We start from the raw sequence: 22,576 nt of genomic DNA, 5'->3' as shown, positions 1-22,576 counted from the left end.
CTGGGATCTTTGCTATATCTTTATTATATCGCAACATTAGTACTCGGTTTTCATCATCGCGTCCCTCATTCTCTGTGTCAAGCCTCAGAAGGCAAAGATTGCTCATTTTTAGTTTTCTGTATCGATCTGTCCATTAAGAGATTCTTCTGTAATGTCTTCCAATGTATGCATATGCTCTGACTGGTTTGTGACCAAGATTTTTAGGTACTTAACTGTTGTTGCATCCGTAAATGCTGTTCAGTAGTTACAGCAGCAGCAGAGACTGCCAAGACCCTTGATTGCAATTTTGATGCCACTGATTTTTCATGTTTTGATTATCAGAGTGGTGATTTCCATTATTATGGTTACCATTATATTTTCTTTTGTGGCTATTACAGTTGTGTTGTTGGTATTGGTTTGAATTCTGGTTGTTACAGGACTGGAAGTTCTGATTAAAATTAGTGGCTGGAGCTGGCTGATAGGCAAAGTTCCATTTACATGACCATTTCTATATCAGTTATAATTATTATTGTTCCAATTCTGGTCATGTCCATTATTGTGGTTGTGGTTATTTTCCTAGAATTTCCACCGTAATTTTGATTATTCCCCTTCCTGTTCATTTGTTTGAGGTCCACTTGAATCAAATCAAGGAGGTCAGCTATTGACACAAAGTATTCAAGGTTGGTATTTGGTACGTAAATCAATTTTATTCAAATATTGACAAGGAACTTGGCTGTCAATATTTGCAGTACTTCACAAGGTGAGATAGGTTTGTCCCAATACCGTGTTTTATTAAAGTAGCTATAGAAATATTTCCCTAGGCTACCTTTCTTGGGGTTGTAGCATTCAGAAGCATAAACCTCTTTTCTCAACTTTTCTTGTTTGCTAGCAGATTGTAATTTGGCAATGAATCAGCATTCAAAATCTTCATATGTGTCACTCAAATCCACAACTTCGTTTGCCAACAAGGCAGCATTGCCAATTATATGCAACACAACAAACTATACTTTATGATGTTCATTCTATGGTCATGGAAAGATGTTCCTAAAACTTGTTACGAAAGCCATTAGATGTGGGATATCCTTCCCTGAAGAATAAGTCTGGAACTGTTGATTTTTAATAATGCTCTGTTCAAGTTTTAATAATGACAGGGACAGATAGCAACTTTTTGCCTCATCTGTGCTTTGCAAATAAGGTCTCAGCATAATATGCTCATTGCTGTATATGTACTGAGGTGATTCATTTTTGCTCGGCTTCCTCTTAGTTAGAAAAATGCCCTGCTACTTGCTCTTACTAACTGAGATGTCGTTTTGGTGTGATTCAGTCTTTCGGTTAATTTCATCCTGCCATTTAGAAAGTTCAAGTACTACTTTGTCTTTAATTTGCTGAAATCGGCTTTGAAATCTTTGATCATGTCTTGTGAATCCTTATCTGAATCTTTATTAGCTGACTGAATAGCAGAAGCTATTTCGGAATTTAATTTTGTCAGGTTACCTTCCATTCAGAAGGCTGTTGCAAGCAGTGACTGTTATATTGACTTGTAAATAATAGATTTCAGCTATCAGTTGTCCTCTTAAATTTTATTGGCAGATCTAGATTTCAGCTAGAAACTAGCCATTCTCAATGCACTATCATTTTTGATCAACGAATGTAATGCCTGTTGGTCAGGCTGCATCCACAGTTCATTGAATACATGCATTGATCAAAAATTATAGTGCATTGAGAATGGCTAGTTTCTAGCTGAAATCTAGATCTGCCAATAAAATTTCAGAAGGACAACTGATAGCTGAAATCTATTATTTACAAATTTACTTTTGTGTTAATTTCAGATTGTTGTTTTCGATCCATTTGGACATCTCATCTTTCCACTTTCGACTATGATCAACTAGATATTTATCTATGTTTTCCTCAGTTTCTACTTCAAGGTGCAACAATTTATCAGTCACTGACTTGATAGTCTTTACAATCTGAGTTTGTCTCTCTTGGAAACATCGAATTTTAACTGAGCAACTAAGGCTGGTAAACTTTCATACATCATGTTGATTTCACCCAACTCATTACTGTGCTAGTTCATTGAGTAACTGCTTAGGCCTTTCTTCCTGTTTTTGACTAATCTTATTGGAAGAGCTGTAAACAGATCAGAATCCATCTTCCAGATGGGTATTCTGTCTGATTTTGCAACTGAATCTCTGTGTTCCTCAACCTTATTGGATAAAACTGTGGGTTTGAGGAATCAAGATTATTGACTCTGTTAACTGCTGTCTGTTTCAATATCATCAAAATCTGTTAAATTTTCTTGTGATCTGAGATCTGTAAATTTATCGGCATCCCTCCTTCCTCTTCTACTCCTAACCATTGCTGTATGAACAAGATAGCCATTGATACTATCCTGATAATTATGGTGTACAATCACCAAAAATCCCAATAAACTCTCTCAACAAATCTATTTTGTATCAATATTAATACACACATAACTGGGGAAATTCCCACTGTTCTAACTACTTAGCACTAACTATGAAAATCTTGCCTTGAATTAGTTACTAGTCTAAATTACTCCACTACTACTCATCAAGATGTCAATGCTACGCAAAGGCAAGTTTTCAAATACCAATGTATTTACCTTTCATAGTCGTGAGCTGTTCATCAGCAGTACTTCAGTATTCAGATAAACCTTCACCGATAAAATATTTTCTAAGTGAAGTGAAATCATGAATTAATACAAGACAGGTGCATGAAACAAAAAGAATCACAGATTAACTGCAATAAAAAATTTCCAATACACACAATTAAATAATTAAACTTTGGTCATGGTTGTGAGTGTGACCTAACACACAGATTTTTTCATATTTTCCATTTTTTTCCATTCAGAGTATCGGAAGTTCTGAATCTCATTAGATGAGTGTCATTTTTGTGTTGCACATGTTCTAAATTTCTTTCAGTCTCCAAGTTTTCTAAAAATTCGTATTTTGATGAAGTTTCCTTGGTTGTATACTAGATGTCCGTGGAATTACTTGTGTGTGCACTTATTTTTGGAATTTTCTGGTGAGTATCTTCCATGTTTGTCCTAGTTTCATTGAGTAACTTTTTGTTTACTTTTTTGTATTCATTTTCCAACTTTTCAACTTTCTCTGACATGTTTTCTGAATCCACAGCAGAAAGCCCTTAAAGAAGTTTTTAAGCACTAAAGTTTCACAGTAGTTTTTTGGTCTTTCGCTTCCTTAATTTAGTTTCATTTTGTCTCTATTTTCCACTTCTCTAGGGATGCCAAGTCTTCTCACTTCATCAGTGTCTCATATTTTCCAGACTGAAGATTTTTTATATCCACTTTTAGGGTGCTGATTGTAAACTGTAAACTGGATATACATTCATTTAGCTTTGATATCTCATCCTTGCAATTTACACACGCTTTCTTTGTACCACCAAAATTTATGTTTTTTCTTAGAGATGCAAGATTTACTTTTACACTGGCTGCATATTGTCATTATATTCACTAAGACATCTAAATAGACACTATGACAAGTAAAAATAGTACACTGCCACATTTTTCCATTTTCATCATAAATTGGATTATATTTTTAATTCAATTAAAGTGATATAAAAATTGTGACAAATCTTCCTCTTCTTGGGCCACATTACAAAATTATTATGTACGTATTACCAGAAGACCTTTAGTTTAAGCTCAGCCTATTTGAGTGACCTCTGTTCAAATTCTTCCATAAAAGAAGTTTGCTGCAGTCTGGATTATTGACTGATATGGTGTTGTAACATTTGCCAACATTGCCAGGCTATGTTGCTACTGCATATGGCTGAAAGTGCGAAGACACTACATTTTCCAAGGACATGCACTACTGTGTGGCTTATTGATAATAGCACCCTCTCAGGTAAAATATTTTATTGATAAAATGATCCCCCATTTGGATCTCCAGCCAAGACATCTCAGGAGGATGTTGTCATCAGAAAAAAACAAAACTGATGTTCTGTGGGTCAAAATGTGGAATGTTAGATACCTTAATCAGCTGAATAGATTAGATTTTAAAAACAGAAATGCATAGATTAAAATTAGGTGTAGTCATCTAAACCCTTATTAAACTACTAAAAAAATGTTCAAAAATTATTATTGAAGTCGACAATTATTCCAGACTACATGTCAACTGCATTTATGTTCAGCTTGAGCCTGGAGTGTGTAGGATAATGCAGAATGTAGAATGATCTTCAGTAATTATAGTAAAAGTGTTGCCAGCTTAGCTTGTTCCTTGATGATCATTGTACAGGGTGTTGGGAAATTCCCGTTACAAACTTCTAGGACTCTCTTGCTAGTGCTGATACTGACAATTTACAACCCATGAGTGCCACTTACTAGCACCAAAAGGTTGCACGTGTCATGTAAAACAGAACAGGCATATAAAGATAACACTAGCAAACCAGTGATATTACTGAGATAATCAGTACTGCATTCAGGGAGTCTATATCTACTATTTGTAATTTCTTAAAACAGTGAAAAATCCAGGATGGAATGTAATGTTATTATGAAAAGGATAGATGCTACTTACAATATAGCGGAGATGCTAAGTCACACATATGTACAACAAAAAGACTGTTGGAAAGTGAGCTTTTGCCCAACTAGGCCTTTGTCAAAAATAGACAACATACACACAAGCAGTCATGTAAACACAACTCTCACATACATGACCACAGTCTCTGGTTGATGAACCTAGTCTCTTAACACAAAATCAAATAAGTGTCATGTAGGAGTAAGTCTAAAAATGAACGAGAAAATACAAATTTAAGTGGGGTACTAAGAGCGACCGAGTGAATGCATTATTGTAGCCTAAACACATATAAAAACAACACCATCCATAGTGTACACATTTTTGCACCCAGTGGTTCTGTAGATGATGAAGAGAAAGGCAGATTTTATGATGAGATAAAAGAACATATTAGATAGGTAAGGGGTGCAAAAATTTTATTGTGATTAGAGATTGGAATTTGGTTGGAGGAAAGAGAAGAGAAGGAAAAATATTATGAGAACATGGACTGGGGGATAGAAATCAAAGAGGAAGGGACCTATTACAATTTTATGCAGAGCACATTTTAACCATTTCCAGAGCTTTGTTTAAGAATCATGAAGGACAGTAATATAATTGGAAGAGGCTGGAAACACTGGAAGGTCTCAGATAGAGTATACAATGGTGAGACAGAGTTTTCAGAACCAGATTTGAAAACTGCAAAACATTTCAAGAAGCGATGTTGACTCTGAATGTAATATATTGGTCATGAACTGCAGATTACAACTGAATAAATTGGAGAAATGTAGGAAATTAAGGAGATACACCTGGAAGAAATTGAAAGATACGGAAGGTGCGAAAAGTATCAGAAGGATCTTTAGGCAGTAATTGACTGAGACAGAGGAAAGTAATAGAGTGGATGACAAATGGATAGCTGTGGGAAAAGGGGTAGTGAACATAGCAGAGTATCAGATAGGTGAAAAGACAAGACCCTACAGAAATCCTTGCATAACATAAACGATACTGAATTTAACTGATGAAGGGACATGATATAAAAATACTGCAATTGAAGCTGGCCAAAGGGAATACATATGTCAACAAACTGAGATTGATAGAAAGTGCAAAACTGGATAGTGGAAAAGGCTAGAGGAGAAATGAAAAGCTTAGAAGTGTGCATTACTATGGGAAATATAGAGACTGCCTACAAAAAAAGTTAATGAATGAAGCACCTGTGTGAATTTTAAGACCTCAGATGGCAAACCAGTACAAGTGAAACAGGGAAGGCTGAAAGGCAAAAGGAATGTATAGAAGGATTTTACAGGCAAAATGAACTTGAAGACAATATTGTAGAAAAGGAAGTGGAAGCAGATGAAGACGCAATTCAGGATGCAATAATGCAAGAAATATGTGACACACCACTGAAAGACCTAAGTCGAAACGAGACCATTGGAACAGACTACATTCCCTCAGAATTATTTACATTTTTGGCAGAGCCACTCATGACAAAACTATTCCACCTGGTATGCAAGATATATGGGACAGGTGAGATACTCTCAGGCATCAAGGACAATGTAATAATTTTAATATCACAGAGGGCAGATGTGAATATTACTGAACCCTAAGTTTAGTAAGTTGTGGTTGAAAATACAGACATGATTTATTTATAAATGAATAGAAAAACTGGTAGAAGCCTGCCTCAGGGACGATTAGTTTGAGTTCCAGAGAAATACAGGAATACATGAACTAATACTGTCCTTAAAAGTTATCTTAGAAAACAGGCTTAAGAATGACAAATCTAAATATGTAGCACTTGTAAATTTCAGAAACCTTGTGAAAATGTTGAGTGGAATATTCTCTTTGAAATTCTAAAGATAGCAGAAATAAAATACAGGGAGTGAAATATTCTCTACAACTTGTACAGAAACCTGACTGCAGTTGTAATAAGAAAGGGATCTAAGAAGGGGGCAGTCTTTGAGAAGGGAGTGAGACAGGGTTGTAACCTATCCCTGCCATTAATTGGTTTGTACATTGAGCAAGCTGTGAAAGAAATCAAGGAGAAATTTGGAAAAGGGATTGAATTTAAAGCTTGGTAATGGAATTAAATCAAGCAATGCAGAGAGAATTAGATTAGTGAATGAGACACTTAAAGTAGCAGACGAGTTTTATTACTTGGGCAGCAGAATAACTGAAGATGATCAAGTATAATAAAAGAATATAAAATACTGATGGGCAGTAACAAAAAAAAAGATTTCTGGCAATGAAAATAATGCAGCAACATGAGACAGACATCATGGAAAATTAATATTTTATTATATTATTATTACTATTATTATTATTATTATTATTATTATTATTATTATTATTATTTTTATTTTTATTAAGAAACTGTCACTGTCCTGCTTAATGATACGTGTTAGTAATTCAATTGTACATGAGTATAAATTGTATAACTTTTGGCGCACGTATTTTTTCATGTTATCATCTGTGGTATTTTGTCATTGTGCAGGTATTAGAGGAAAGAGTACAGCATATTGAATACGTACCTGCAATGCCGGAACAATATTATCAGCCTACAGGAAGGGAAGTACAACCAAAACCTATTGGAGAAGAGTCTGGCACAGTTGTCTTTCAATACTACCCCATGAGTGCTGTCAATTATGTAAGTGAATGCAGTTGTCATATTCTATAGGTATAGACAGAAAAAATGTGGGTATTTTGTTGTAACTTAAGCTAAATGTGAACTGTAGAAATAGGTCATATATATTGTAGTATTTTCCTATTCTCCTTCATGATATTTTGTGTCATGTACAAATAAAAACGCAACTCTCGAAGCTAACTGTAGACATGATAGCTGACAAATGTTTTGGTTTCCTCAAACAGATTGCATTTTATTTATTTGAATATAGACATAAAAATATTTATTTCCCAACTAACATTCCACATAGGTAAAAATGTTGACCAATCAGTTCTCTTGATGACTCTCCTACTTAGCCCTTGATTAGCCTAATTTCCTCCACCTTGTTTACCCTCTTTTTCCTGATGAAAGAAAACCTATTTGTGAAAATTATTCTTTATGTGCATTTTGTCTGATTACAATTTTATTTCAAAGAACATTTTTCATAGTGGTTCATTTGATGTAAGCATCATATAGTAGTGTAGTTATCTACTTGAACACTTCTTTATATTTCATCCTTTTTTTATATCAGTTTCATTCAATATTTTCTTATATTATCATAGAGACTTGACTTGTGCCATCATTTCAGTTTAGCCGCTCTAGTGTTGGAGGTAGCAAATACTTTATGGATGCAAGTCCTGTTGAGAATCCAGATGAACTACGATTTGAGTCTCGTTTCGAATCAGGTAATTTAGCAAAAGTGGTGAAGATTACAGACACTTACTATGAGCTCTATCTTCGTACTGACCTGTATACCAATAGACACATGCAATGGTTCTACTTCAGAATAGAGAATACACGATCCTGCATAATGTACAGGTATGTTACTGAATTTAGGAACAAAGTCTGTTTTTGATAACTTTGTATAAATCAGCTTCACAGAAAATATGTAAAAATGTTCAGATTATTTCTATAGTGATCTAGTTTATTTGTGAGAGACAGTATTATAAAGTTATTGTGCAACTGGCAACATTATTCTGTTTCTTATGTAAGAAAATTTAATACTTAAATTAAATAAATGTTTTACTCTTACAATATCTAGGTTCTCAATAGTAAATCTTTCAAAAGCAGATAGTCTTTATAGTGCAGGCATGAAACCTCTCATGTATTCTACAAAAGATGCTCAATTAAACGGCACTGGTTGGAGACGATTTGGTGACAACATCACTTATTTCAGGAATGATCCAGTGTGAGTTACATCTCAGTAGTAACTACTGCGTTTGTCACTCATTAACTGCTAAAAATCTATCAGTGGTTCTCTATAATTTTCAGAAATGGGGAAGAAGATCAGGCTCCTACATACACACTAACATTCACAACAGAATTTCCTTATGACAATGACCTAGTTTATATGGCACACTGCTACCCATATACATACTCCGATCTGCAGGACTATTTAATCAGACTCCAGGTAAGACAGCTATGTGTTATTGTAACTTAAGTGCTATGAAATAACATTTGGAGCCCAGTGAGAGAAACAGCAGTTGAGTTCTATTAGAGGAATGTACTACTGGCTTTCCTTTTTGTAGAACAACATATTGTTTTACTATAAATTTACAGTCAGAATATTTTGCACAAGTATGTTACTGTCAATGATAATGGAAGCACACAGAAGCAATTTAGATGCTGTCTTAGTTCCTTAATCTCTCAAGTGTATTTGTATGTATGAGTCTGTGTGACAGTATGTATGAGTCTGTGAGTCAGTGGGCAACAAAATTTAATTGAAAATTTGTGTAATGTTTTGACTGCATAAGGACTTTAAGTATGAAAATAATGTAATTGAAGGCATCAATGAGTGTGGAAGACAAATGCAAGATTCTCCAGTCATGAGACTGGAACATCCCCTTCTGAATCTCAAAGAAGAAAAATAAACCAGCATTGATGACAGTGCTGAAAAACATGAAAGGCCAATTATTTAAAGTAATAAATGACTGATACAGAAGAGAAATAATGACAGAAGACTTCATACACTACAAATCACTACAATATCTAAAATAGGAAATGCTGTTGGGTGCACCATTTATAGAACACTGTTAGTGTTGTCACATTTATCTGAAATACTAATTTATATATTCAAGAGCAGTATAAAAGGAGAAGTAAATAAATATATTTGAGAAGACTATTCCTGATTTAGAGGAGGCAGAGAACAAGAGAAGCAGTTTTGCCTTATGTGCTATTGGAGAGAGGGATGGATATGAATAGAAGAACTTTCTTCCCTTCATTGATTTAGAAAAAGCATTTTAGAATGTGAACTGGGAGCTATTCTTTAGAGCTATGAAGAAAGTAGATCTAGACTGGAAAGATAGAAGAATGATTAATCAGCTGTATCAGAACCAAAGCACAAAAATAAACATCAATAAGGTCAAGAAAAAGGCCAGAATCAGAAAAGGAATTTGACAAGGCTTTCCTCTATCTCTGTATTTATTTAATTGAGGAAGCGATACAAATCATGAAGAAGAAAATAAGGATTAAAAGCCAATGGTGTGAATGTGAATATGCTTTGCTGATGATATTGTAATAGTTGCTGACTCCAAAAAAGAAATGAATAGAATTCTACAAGCCCTGTCAGACATCCTTTAACTATGGAAATTGGAGGTAAACAAACAGAAACTGAAAGTAATCATGATATGGAAAAATATGGGAGAAATTAAAACAAATGTAAAAAATATATTGACATCAAAACTGATAAGTTGAAACAATTTTCTTGTCTCAGTAGTGTAATCGCAGATAACAACAGGTACCGGTACTTAATAGTGATGAAGAGAAAGATTCCATTGGCAAAACAACCATTTACGACTAAGGAAAACTATCTTGGAGAGCAAATATACAAATATAGATGTTGGAAAACCATTATCAAAATCATTTGTATTGAGTACAATGCTCGGTGGATGTGAAGGTTAGACTGTGGTGAGATTGGAATGGAATCAACTTGATTCTGCTGAAATGTGTATATAGTGGAAAATGACAAAAAAAAGGGTTAGATGGAAAGAAAAACCAACTTTACCCCTGCCACCTTCAGAATTTGAAAGAGAGTATTCCAATTAACATTGTCTAAAGCTTTCTCTAAGTCTACAAATGCTAGAAACGTAGGTTTGCCTTTTCTTAATCTTTCTTCTAATGAAGAGAAAAAATTCGGAAACAAAATGGAAAAAATAAAAAGAAAAGTTATTGAGCATGCCATCAGACACAAAAGTTTCATTATTAATTTTCTTAAATGGCAAGTGATAAGAAAGATAGGAAAACAATGGCATAGGATAAAGTATTTGGAAGACATCGAGGAGAGGATGTTGTTGTTGTTGTGGTCTTCAGTCCTGAGACTGGTTTGATGCAGCTCTCCATGCTCTCTATCCTGTGCAAGCTTCTTCATCTCCCAGTACCTACTGCAACCTACATCCTTCTGAATCTGCTTAGTGTATTCATCTCTTGGTCTCCCTCTACGATTTTTACCCTCCACACTGCCCTCCAATGCTAAATTTGTGATCCCTTGATGCCTCAAAACATGTCCTACCAACTGATCCCTTCTTCTAGTCAAGTTGTGCCACAAACTCCTCTTCTCCCCAATCCTATTCAATACCTCCTCATTAGTTACGTGATCTACCCACCTTATCTTCAGCATTCTTCTGTAGCACCACATTTCGAAAGCTTCTAATCTCTTCTTGTCCAAACTAGTTATCGTCCATGTTTCACTTCCATACATGGCTACACTCCATACAAATACTTTCAGAAATGACTTCCTGACACTTAAGTCAATACTCAATGTTAACAAATTTCTCTTCTTCAGAAGTGCTTTCCTTGCCATTGCCAGTCTCTTTACTTCGACCATCATCAGTTATTTTACTCCCTAAATAGCAAAACTCCTTTACTACTTTAAGTGTCTCATTTCCTAATCTAATCCCCTCAGCATCACCCGATTTAATTTGACTACATTCCATTATCCTCGTTTTGCTTTTGTTGATGTTCATCTTATATCCTCCTTTCAAGACACTGTCCATTCCATTCAACTGCTCTTCCAAGTCCTTTGCTGTCTCTGACAGAATTACAATGTCATCGGCGAACCTCAAAGTTTTTACTTCTTCTCCATGAATTTTAATACCTACTCCGAATTTTTCTTTTGCTTCCTTCACTGTTTGCTCAATATACAGATTGAATAACATCGGGGAGAGGCTACAACCCTGTCTCACTCCTTTCCCAACCACTGCTTCCCTTTCATGCCCCTCGACTCTTATAACTGCCATCTGGTTTCTGTACAAATTGTAAATAGCCTTTCGCTCCCTGTATTTTACCCCTGCCACCTTCAGAATTTGAAAGAGAGTATTCCAATTAACATTGTCAAAAGCTTTCTCTAAGTCTTCAAATTCTAGAAACGTAGGTTTGCCTTTTCTTAATCTTTCTTCTAAGATAAGTCGTAAGGTTAGTATTGCCTCACGTGTTCCAACATTTCTACAGAATCCAAACTGATCTTCCCCAAGGTCCGCTTCTACCAGTTTTTCCATTCGTCTGTAAAGAATTCGCGTTAGTATTTTGCAGCTGTGACTTATTAAACTGATAGTTCGGTAATTTTCACATCTGTCAACACCTGCTTTCTTTGGGATTGGAATTATTATATTCTTCTTGAAGTCTGAGGGTATTTTGCCTGTCTCATACATCTTGCTCACCAGATAGTAGAGTTTTGTCGTGACTGGCTCTCCCAAGGCCATCAGTAGTTCTAATGGAATGTTGTCTACTCCCGGGGCCTTGTTTCGACTCAGGTCTTTCAGTGCTCTGTCAAACTCTTCACGCAGTATAATATCTCCCATTTCGTCTTCATCTACATCCTCTTCCATTTCCATAATATTGTCCTCATTGACAATTACATGGAACTGAGAGTGGTTGCATCAATGAGATATTAGACTTTAGAATATGTATGTGTCAAACAGTGGAAAATCCAGCATGGAATGCATGCTGCTGCCTAGAGCCAATGCTAAATGGCATAGCTTTTTTACTTTGGCATTTTGCTTTCTTCATTGAGATGGGTGTGGGGCTACTTGAGTTATCTTCTCTTGTCCTCCTGTCAGTCTTCACCATGTAGTCCAACCCCCCCCCCCCCGCCCCCCCCCCCCCCCCTGAATGTGATGAGTAGTTGTCTTGGGTGAAATGGATACACTGAAATCAGAAGACAAGGAATGAGGTGAGCAGACAAAGCGAGGGACACAAAATGGATCAAAACACTTTTGTAGAAAGAGCTTCCCTAGCTGCAGGAGGCTGGTGTGGGAAAGATGGTGTGGGAAATAGAAGGGTGGAGGGTGGGCAGGACACCACTTTGAATAAACTGAAGATACTGTAATTCCATCTTCGCAGCTACAAGAAAATGTTTACTTTTGTTACCAAATGTGTTTCATTTTATTCAAATAAAACATCATCATTGCTCTTTAATGAAACTTATTAACAACATGACCTGCTTTCTAAATTGAAGAACATTTCATTACAAAAGATGTCAATTTCTACATATGTTATTTCGTGCCTAGTTTTTCAATTATATCAGGAAATACCATTTGCTTGCAGGTTTGTGGGTTTGTTATTTCTTCATTTGGCACTACTGATTAATGATTATAACCTAATCCCACACTGCTTTGCAGAACTATGTATCTGTTGCCTCTAGTTTTTCTTTGATGTAAAACAATTCTCTCTCTCTCTCTCTTTTTTTTTTCTTTTTTTTTTTCAGTTTGTCATGTGTGTTATTCCATTTAATTAATTTACTGTGTATTTGTTTAATATGTAAGAGAAAAGAAGGAGTGGTGATGGAGTTGAAAATCTAAATTGTGATTAGGGGGATAGATGGGTGTGGTGTGTTGAGGGGGAGGGGGAGAGGGCAAAGATGAGTGAGCAGTGAGAGCAAGATAGTGGTATGAAGAGAGAGTTGGAGGAAAAGGTGAGGAGCAAGAGATGAAATGAAATGAAATGGCAGGAGGGAGCAGAGTGATAGAGAGTCAAAGATGGGAAAGTATTTTTTCCACCTATGAAGAGATAGTTGGAGGAAAACTAATTAGCACAACACATTCATATACAAAATAGATAATATGTTAAAAAAACAAAGGGATAAACATTGCCTTCAAAATAAATAATTCAATAAATAATCACCTCCATAAAGTGAAATCAAAACCAGATGCATACACACGATCTGGTATCTACCAGCTCAGTTGCAGGGCTTGTGAAAACAATCTGTATTTGGGTTGCTGGCAGGACATTTGATGCAAGATATAAAGAGCATTTCAGTGCAGGGAAATACAGTACAAACCACTCAACATTTGCAGGTAACCTTAAACAAGAATACCATAGACCAAGAACTATAGAAAAAGGTATGAACATCAGGAAAATTAGCAAAGACAGACACCACGTCCATTTTCAGGAAAACTTCCATATGCACAAACTATTAACACACAATAAACCATAACGCAGTGACCAAATAAATATTGGAAAATTAAAAAAAAATTACACAAAGAAAGATGGGGAAAAAGCCTTTCCATCTCTGACTCTCTATCACTCCCCCTGCCCCTCCCCCCTGCCCCCCTCTCTTCCCCATATCATTTTCTCTCTTGCTTATGACCTTTTCCTCCAACTCTCTCACCATCCCACTACCTTGTTCTCTCTATTCACTCATTTTGCCTCCCCCCACCCCACCCCACCCACCTATCCTCCTGCTCACAATTTAGATTTTTAATTATATCACTACTCTTGCATTTTTCTTACATATTATATAAATGCATAGTAATATAATTAAATGGAATAATACACCTAACTTAATAGCAGAAAAAAGAACAGTTTTAGATCAAAGAAAAACTAGCAGTAAAATTGAACACGGGACAAAACATGTGATACATTTGTAGCCTTAAAGATACAAATAAATATTAATAGTGCAATTTAGTGTTGTGTTTAGCAAAAAATGTGCAGTTCTGCTAAGCAGTGTGGGATTAGGGCAGAAATAACAGTGAAGAAACAACCCAAAAACTTGCAAGCAGATGATGTTTTCTGACGTAAGCAAAAAACCGGGCATGAGATACCGTAAGTAAAATTCAGCATGTTTTCTAATTAACTGCTTTATGAATCTAGAAACCAAATCAAATTGTTAATGTTTTCCTTTACAGATCACTGATGATGTTTTATTTCAATAAAATGAAACACATTTGTTGACAAAAACAAGCATTTTCTTGTAGTTGCAAAGATGAAATTAAAATATCCTCAAAAACTGTGAAGCAACTGTGAACAATATGGCCAGCCACACAAATGAAGAACTTAGAATATTCACCATATAGCAGAGATGCTGAGTCCCAGATAGACACACCAAAAACTGTCACAAAATAAGCTTTTGGCCAAGAAGGACAACAGATGCACACACACTCTGGCAACTGAAGCCAGACTATGAGCAACAGCAGCAGTGCATGATGGCAGAGGCAACTGGGAGGGGGTAAGTGGGTGGCTGGGGTAGGTAGGGGGATGGATAGTAGGGTAAGGATGAGGGTGGTGGTGAAGTATTGCTGGAGACTATGCAGGGATGAGGTGGAGAGAGGCTACAGCAGCTAGGTGTGGTTGGGAGGTTATACGGAGGGCGGTGGAGAGAGGGAGAGTTGCGGAAAATGAGAGAAGTAAAAAGACTGAGTGCATTGGTGGAAAAGAGGGTTGTGTTGTGCTGGAATGGGAAAAGGGAAGGGTCTAGATGGGTGCGGACAATAACTGACTAAAGCTAAGGCCAGGATGGTTACAGGAACATAGGATATCTTGCAGGGATAGTTCTCACCTATACAATTCAGAAAAGCTGGTGTTAGTGTGAAGGATGCATATTGGCCATTCATGCACGCAGATGGCTTGTTGGTTGTCAAGCCCACAAAGAATTCAGGGATGTGAGTCATGAGGCAATGAGTTGGGAAGAGGGACATTTCTCATTTCAGGCCATGAAGACAGGTAGTCAAGACCCTGGCGTAGAATTAATTCAGTTGCTCCAGGCCTGGGTGGTACTGAGTTATTAGGGGAATGTTCATCTTTTTTTTTTTTTTTTTTTTTTTTTTTTTTTTTTTTTTTTTTTTTTTTTTAACTATATATGACCATGCAGCTTTGCTAGAATTGAAATGATAATTAAATGAACACCCTAGCTGCAAGCAGGCGTTGATACACTTCATTGGGGACATGTTGAAAATGTGTGCCCCGACCGGGACTCGAACCCGGGATCTCCTGCTTACATGGCAGACGCTCTATCCATCTGAGCCACCGCGGGCACAGAGGATAGTGTGTCTGCAGGGACTTATCCCTTGCACGCTCCCCGTGAGATCCACATTCCCAACATGTCCACAACACTACATTCGTAGTGCGCCTATTAGATGTTTGCCCATCATACTCATTACTCGTGGCAGATTAATCTACCAAGTCCCGTACGAGTTCGGGCATAGCGTGTGCGTTCGCACACAAGAAGGTCAAAGGCCGGGAACCCATATTTATTTTAACTATATATGACCATGCAGCTTTGCTAGAATTGAAATGATAATTAAATGAACACCCTAGCTGCAAGCAGGCGTTGATACACTTCATTGGGGACATGTTGAAAATGTGTGCCCCGACCGGGACTCGAACCCGGGATCTCCTGCTTACATGGCAGACGCTCTATCCATCTGAGCCACCGCGGGCACAGAGGATAGTGTGTCTGCAGGGACTTATCCCTTGCACGCTCCCCGTGAGATCCACATTCCCAACATGTCCACAACACTACATTCGTAGTGCGCCTATTAGATGTTTGCCCATCATACTCATTACTCGTGGCAGATTAATCTACCAAGTCCCGTACGAGTTCGGGCATAGCGTGTGCGTTCGCACACAAGAAGGTCAAAGGCCGGGAACCCATATTTATTTTAACTATATCTGACCATGCAGCTTTGCTAGAATTGAAATGATAATTAAATGAACACCCTAGCTGCAAGCAGGCGTTGATACACTTCATTGGGGACATGTTGAAAATGTGTGCCCCGACCGGGACTCGAACCCGGGATCTCCTGCTTACATGGCAGACGCTCTATCCATCTGAGCCACCGCGGGCACAGAGGATAGTGTGTCTGCAGGGACTTATCCCTTGCACGCTCCCCGTGAGATCCACATTCCCAACATGTCCACAACACTACATTCGTAGTGCGCCTATTAGATGTTTGCCCATCATACTCATTACTCGTGGCAGATTAATCTACCAAGTCCCGTACGAGTTCGGGCATAGCGTGTGCGTTCGCACACAAGAAGGTCAAAGGCCGGGAACCCATATTTATTTTAACTATATATGACCATGCAGCTTTGCTAGAATTGAAATGATAATTAAATGAACACCCTAGCTGCAAGCAGGCGTTGATACACTTCATTGGGGACATGTTGAAAATGTGTGCCCCGACCGGGACTCGAACCCGGGATCTCCTGCTTACATGGCAGACGCTCTATCCATCTGAGCCACCGCGGGCACAGAGGATAGTGTGTCTGCAGGGACTTATCCCTTGTACGCTCCCCGTGAGATCCACATTCCCAACATGTCCACAACACTACATTCGTAGTGCGCCTATTAGATGTTTGCCCATCATACTCATTACTCGTGGCAGATTAATCTACCAAGTCCCGTACGAGTTCGGGCATAGCGTGTGCGTTCGCACACAAGAAGGTCAAAGGCCGGGAACCCATATTTATTTTAACTATATATGACCATGCAGCTTTGCTAGAATTGAAATGATAATTAAATGAACACCCTAGCTGCAAGCAGGCGTTGATACACTTCATTGGGGACATGTTGAAAATGTGTGCCCCGACCGGGACTCGAACCCGGGATCTCCTGCTTACATGGCAGACGCTCTATCCATCTGAGCCACCGCGGGCACAGAGGATAGTGTGTCTGCAGGGACTTATCCCTTGCACGCTCCCCGTGAGATCCACATTCCCAACATGTCCACAACACTACATTCGTAGTGCGCCTATTAGATGTTTGCCCATCATACTCATTACTCGTGGCAGATTAATCTACCAAGTCCCGTACGAGTTCGGGCATAGCGTGTGCGTTCGCACACAAGAAGGTCAAAGGCCGGGAACCCATATTTATTTTAACTATATATGACCATGCAGCTTTGCTAGAATTGAAATGATAATTAAATGAACACCCTAGCTGCAAGCAGGCGTTGATACACTTCATTGGGGACATGTTGAAAATGTGTGCCCCGACCGGGACTCGAACCCGGGATCTCCTGCTTACATGGCAGACGCTCTATCCATCTGAGCCACCGCGGGCACGGAGGATAGTGTGTCTGCAGGGACTTATCCCTTGCACGCTCCCCGTGAGATCCACATTCCCAACATGTCCACAACACTACATTCGTAGTGCGCCTATTAGATGTTTGCCCATCATACTCATTACTCGTGGCAGATTAATCTACCAAGTCCCGTACGAGTTCGGGCATAGCGTGTGCGTTCGCACACAAGAAGGTCAAAGGCCGGGAACCCATATTTATTTTAACTATATATGACCATGCAGCTTTGCTAGAATTGAAATGATAATTAAATGAACACCCTAGCTGCAAGCAGGCGTTGATACACTTCATTGGGGACATGTTGAAAATGTGTGCCCCGACCGGGACTCGAACCCGGGATCTCCTGCTTACATGCCATGTAAGCAGGAGATCCCGGGTTCGAGTCCCGGTCGGGGCACACATTTTCAACATGTCCCCAATGAAGTGTATCAACGCCTGCTTGCAGCTAGGGTGTTCATTTAATTATCATTTCAATTCTAGCAAAGCTGCATGGTCATATATAGTTAAAATAAATATGGGTTCCCGGCCTTTGACCTTCTTGTGTGCGAACGCACACGCTATGCCCGAACTCGTACGGGACTTGGTAGATTAATCTGCCACGAGTAATGAGTATGATGGGCAAACATCTAATAGGCGCACTACGAATGTAGTGTTGTGGACATGTTGGGAATGTGGATCTCACGGGGAGCGTGCAAGGGATAAGTCCCTGCAGACACACTATCCTCTGTGCCCGCGGTGGCTCAGATGGATAGAGCGTCTGCCATGTAAGCAGGAGATCCCAGGTTCGAGTCCCGGTCGGGGCACACATTTTCAACATGTCCCCAATGAAGTGTATCAACGCCTGCTTGCAGCTAGGGTGTTCATTTAATTATCATTTCGAATGTTCATCTGTGGCTGGACAGTAAGACTTTGGGAGGTGGTGGCTGACTGGAAAGATAAGGGTAAGGGAGATTTGTTTTTTTACAAGGTTCGGGGGATAATTACAGTCTGTGAAGGCCTCAGTGAGACCCTCGGTATATTTGAAGAGGGATCACTCATCACAGCAGATGCAACAGCCACAGGTGGCTAGGCTGTATGAAAGGAACTTCTTGGTATGGAACGGATGGCTGCTGTTGAAGTGGAGCTATTGGTTGCGGTTAGTAGGTTTGATATGGACAGAGGTACTGATGTAGCCATCTTTGAGGTGGAGGTCAATATCTAAGAAGGTGGCTTGTTGGGTTGGGTAGGACCAGGTGATGACATCTTTGCAATCTGGATCAAGGGTGTGGACACCCTATCCACATTCCTCTAAAACCTCAACAGCTTCTTCTCCATTCACCTCATCTGGTCCTGCTCAACCCAACAAACCACCTTCATAGATGTCGACGTCTACCTCAAAGATGGCTACATCATTACCTCCATCCATATAAAATCTACTAACCACCAGCAATACCTACACTTCGACAGCAGCCGCCCATTCCATACCAAGAAGTCCCTTCATACAGCCTAACCTCCTGTGGCCATTGCATCTGCTGTGATGTGTGGTCCCTCTCAATGTATACTGAGGGTCTCACTGAGGCCTTTACAGACCATTATTATCCTTACAACCCTATACAAAAACAAATCTCCTGTACTATATCTTTCCAGTCAGCCACCACCTCCCAAAGTCTCACTGTTCAGCCACAGAGGAGCATTCCCATTGTAACTCAGTACCATTCAGGACTGGAGCAACTGAATTACATTCTCCACCAGGGTTTCAACTACCTCTCGTCATACACTGAAATACGAAATTTTCTGCCCACAATCCTTTCCACCCTTCCCACCGAACCTACAAAATATACTCTTCAATCTCTACACAACACCTGCTCCCAAACCCTTACCTCACAGCTCATATCCTTGTAATAGACCTACATGCATGATATGTCCCACACATCCTCCTACCCCACCTTATCCTAGTCCAGTCACAAACATCACCTATCCCACAAAGGCAGGGCTACCTGTGAAACCAGTCATGTGATCTACAAGCTAAGCTGCATCCACTGTGCTGCATTCTGTGTGGGCATGATCGCCAACAAGCTGTCTGTCCAGCGACAGTGACACTACTCTTCGCAAGTATTGACACATTAAAGAAATATGAAGAGGTCATCTTTCCACACAGGTGTTGAAGAGCATGATTTGGAAGTTCAAATTGACTGATGATTTGGAAATTTCTTGTGGGAGAGGGTGACAGTAGTGAAAGTTTAATTATAACCACTCTGTACAATGCTGTACCTACTTGTGAGAATGGGGGATTATTCCCATTGTAATAGGCTCTTGGTGGTCATTCATAGTCGTTAAGCAGAGAAATAAGTAAGGATTTTAGTTTACAGACATAGCATACAAAAATCAGCTTTATCCACGAGTACTCATAATGCAGATGGAGATGTCTTGGCTGGGAGACTGGTATCTGTGATTCCTGAAAACACTGGATCCTGAGTGTGATACAGGTGGTGTTGGTGGCTTTCATTTGGGTAGAGCAGATCTAGAAAAGAAATTGAGGAAAAATATTTTGTGGTCACATGAGCTTTGTGAAGGTTGCACTTGATTGAGCTGTTGGTGGAGAAGTTGTAATGTGTGAGTTGGACTTTGACCACGGCCCTGTCGAGGAGGCAGTTGATGAGCATGGTCACCACTTTTTGGTGGCCCTGAAAGGCACCACTGCCCACATGTCATCCCAAGGGGAATAATGATGGCGGGGAGACTGCTGGAGTGGACGTGCATGATTGGAGGGATAGGCAGTGGAGAGCTGGGATTATTGTGTAGTTCGTCTGCTGGGCTTGGCCTGTCCTGTGATGTGGAGCGATAGGAGGTGAAAAACAAGATAAATGCCTCATCAATACCAGTGCAAATTTGCCTTCTGGGTTTTAAAGGTGTGGATGAACGTTGCCACCAGGCATTTAGAACCCAAATTGAACAATGCCATAGGGATTAAATTGATGCCATTTTCTTCAAAAAATTATTGTGATTCTGCCAATGTTAAGTGAGACCTGTTGTCTGCTACTACAGTTTCTGATAATCATTCAGTGAAGAAAATGTGTAATAGGCTTGTATTGTTATTGCTAATTAAGTTGATTGCATCTGTGACATACAGGGAAATTTGATCACAGCATTAACCAGGATCAACCAATAGGAGCCAAGAAAACGCCTGGTGAAATCCACATGAATCTGGGACCAAGGGGTCATTGCTTTGGGCCATAGGAAATATCAGTACGCCAGGGTTGTCCGTTCTGGCATGTCAGGCAAACTGCAATCATTTGTTTGATGTCTTTGTCTAGGGCCTTCAAAAAAAGTGTAGTTTGGCCAGTCTTTTGGTGATGATCATGCCCAGTGATTCTGGTGGAGTGACGTCAGCACCTGCCATTGGAGAGTGCATTGTATCATGGCCCTCATGTGACTGTTGTCTCTGACCAGCAAGAGGATACTATCGAGCATAGAAAATTCATGCTTACGGCACTCTGTACACCTGACCCACAGAAAGCCGGATGAGTTTGCGGTCCACTGGCCACTGGCGTTTCACATACTTGAGGACATCATCAAGGTCATGATCCTCTGGTCACCTCCTGCCATTGTTATGGTATCTATAGGCAAATGTGTGAAGGCAGCCTCTGACTCTGACTCCATATGGAAGCAGCACTCCAATGCAGCATCAAAGTTGGGATTCTACCCCACCAGGAGATTGGATGATGTGTCTATGTTCATATGCTTTGTTGTTGAATAGTACTGAACAATGTAGCAGTATCCAAGGAGAAACAGTGCTCTTTGTTGCAGGCCCTGGTCAGTCTTGGTAGGTATGTTAGCATGAGAGTTAAGCAATGGCAGAAGTGGGTAATTATCTGTTAAAAGAACAAAATACAGACATACATATAGTCATGAAACTTTTTGAGAACAAATATAATGACCAAAACCGTTTTTTTCATTTGCCTGTAATTGCAAGTGTCAGAGTTTTTGAGGCAAATGCAGTTGGGCATTCCACCCTTTTGACTTTGTGAGGAAGAATGCTGCACAAATCAGTAACTTTGTAGGGTCTTAAGCCACAAGGAATGTTGGCAGGAGGAGTGCCAGTTACTGTATAAGGCCCAAAATCCCTTGTCTCAAGTAGAGAATCAATGCCATTTAACATTTTTGCAAAGTAGCTAATGGAGTGATTCACCAATTGCCACTGCATGGGAAATGAATTTCCAGTAGTAGTTCAGCTGACTAAACTGTTATTTTAGTTGTTTGGTAGCCTTTGGAACTGACAGTTTTTTTTATTGCTTCTGCATGGTATGAAGCACCAAAAACAAACCCTAGATATTCAGCTTTTGGCACAAAAAAAGAACATTTGTCTTTGCTACACTTCATGTTGGCTTGTTGGAGAATGCTGAATAAGGCTTCAAAATTTGCTGCAAGGTACTTCACATTTCTACCAGTGACGAGGATGTCATCGAGATAATAAGCTGTGTCCAGAACTCCTTCCATCAGGTGTTTCAAATATCATTGAAATATTGCTGGAGCACTGGCGATGCCAAACAGCAGATGATTGTATTAGAAAATTCGAAATCTGGTATGAATAACTGAGATGTGCCTGGAGGCTTCATCCAAAGGTAGTTGTAAAAGGACCTCACTTAAGTCAGTTTTTGAAAATAGTGTGCCACTGGCAAGTTTTGCCACATCTTTTATCTTTGGGACAGGATAGGCATCAATGATAGTTTGTGCATTGATTGTTTCCTAAAAAATGCCACAAATTCGTGAAGGTCAGTCTTCTTTTCTGACTCCCGCAATAGGAGTATCCCACTGTCTTTGACCAGTGGGGTCAGGATTTCTTCTTCTTGCAGTCGTAGCTTGAGGTGAAGCTTATTCTGTAATATGAAAGGGACATTTTTGGGCTTAAAAAACATAGACATCACTAAGTGCTTCAAGGTGATGTGTGCTTCAGAGTTAGTGATGCAGGTTGCCTGATGGGATGAAACTGAGGTATATTTCAAAAAATGTTTCATGATGATAAGTACAAGGCACAAAAGGTGATATGCAGTTTATTGAATCGTGGACTTCAGGATCCAAAACATTAAAGACATCTAAATTCAAGATGTTTGTGGCTCTCGTTAAGTCAACGACAAGAATACTAG

General features: G+C 39.1%; 1 protein-coding gene and 6 non-coding genes across 7 annotated transcripts in view; 1 reads left to right on the top strand and 6 right to left on the bottom strand.

The window, feature by feature from the left end:
- The window catches only part of LOC126229574 (uncharacterized), a 668,091-nt gene that overhangs the window by 129,854 nt on the left and 515,661 nt on the right, over positions 1–22,576 (top strand). Inside the window, exons 8-11 of the mRNA XM_049942341.1 lie at positions 6,991–7,143; positions 7,748–7,977; positions 8,201–8,347; positions 8,431–8,569. Coding sequence (XP_049798298.1) covers positions 6,991–7,143; positions 7,748–7,977; positions 8,201–8,347; positions 8,431–8,569 — 669 coding nt within the window. The remainder of the gene's footprint in view (positions 1–6,990; positions 7,144–7,747; positions 7,978–8,200; positions 8,348–8,430; positions 8,570–22,576) is intronic.
- Trnat-ugu (transfer RNA threonine (anticodon UGU)) lies at positions 15,330–15,404 on the bottom strand. Its single transcript has one exon. It is a non-coding gene; the product is annotated as a tRNA-Thr (tRNA).
- Trnat-ugu (transfer RNA threonine (anticodon UGU)) lies at positions 15,736–15,810 on the bottom strand. The gene has a single exon. It is a non-coding gene; the product is annotated as a tRNA-Thr (tRNA).
- Trnat-ugu (transfer RNA threonine (anticodon UGU)) lies at positions 16,142–16,216 on the bottom strand. The gene has a single exon. It is a non-coding gene; the product is annotated as a tRNA-Thr (tRNA).
- Positions 16,548–16,622, bottom strand: Trnat-ugu (transfer RNA threonine (anticodon UGU)). The gene has a single exon. It is a non-coding gene; the product is annotated as a tRNA-Thr (tRNA).
- Trnat-ugu (transfer RNA threonine (anticodon UGU)) lies at positions 16,954–17,028 on the bottom strand. The gene has a single exon. It is a non-coding gene; the product is annotated as a tRNA-Thr (tRNA).
- Trnat-ugu (transfer RNA threonine (anticodon UGU)) lies at positions 17,360–17,434 on the bottom strand. The gene has a single exon. It is a non-coding gene; the product is annotated as a tRNA-Thr (tRNA).

Source organism: Schistocerca nitens, unplaced genomic scaffold (genome assembly GCF_023898315.1).
Source record: "Schistocerca nitens isolate TAMUIC-IGC-003100 unplaced genomic scaffold, iqSchNite1.1 HiC_scaffold_375, whole genome shotgun sequence".
Lineage (NCBI taxonomy): Eukaryota > Metazoa > Arthropoda > Insecta > Orthoptera > Acrididae > Schistocerca > Schistocerca nitens.
The sequence above is the reverse complement of the archived record's forward strand: the minus strand, read 5'-3'. Positions and strand labels throughout refer to the sequence as shown.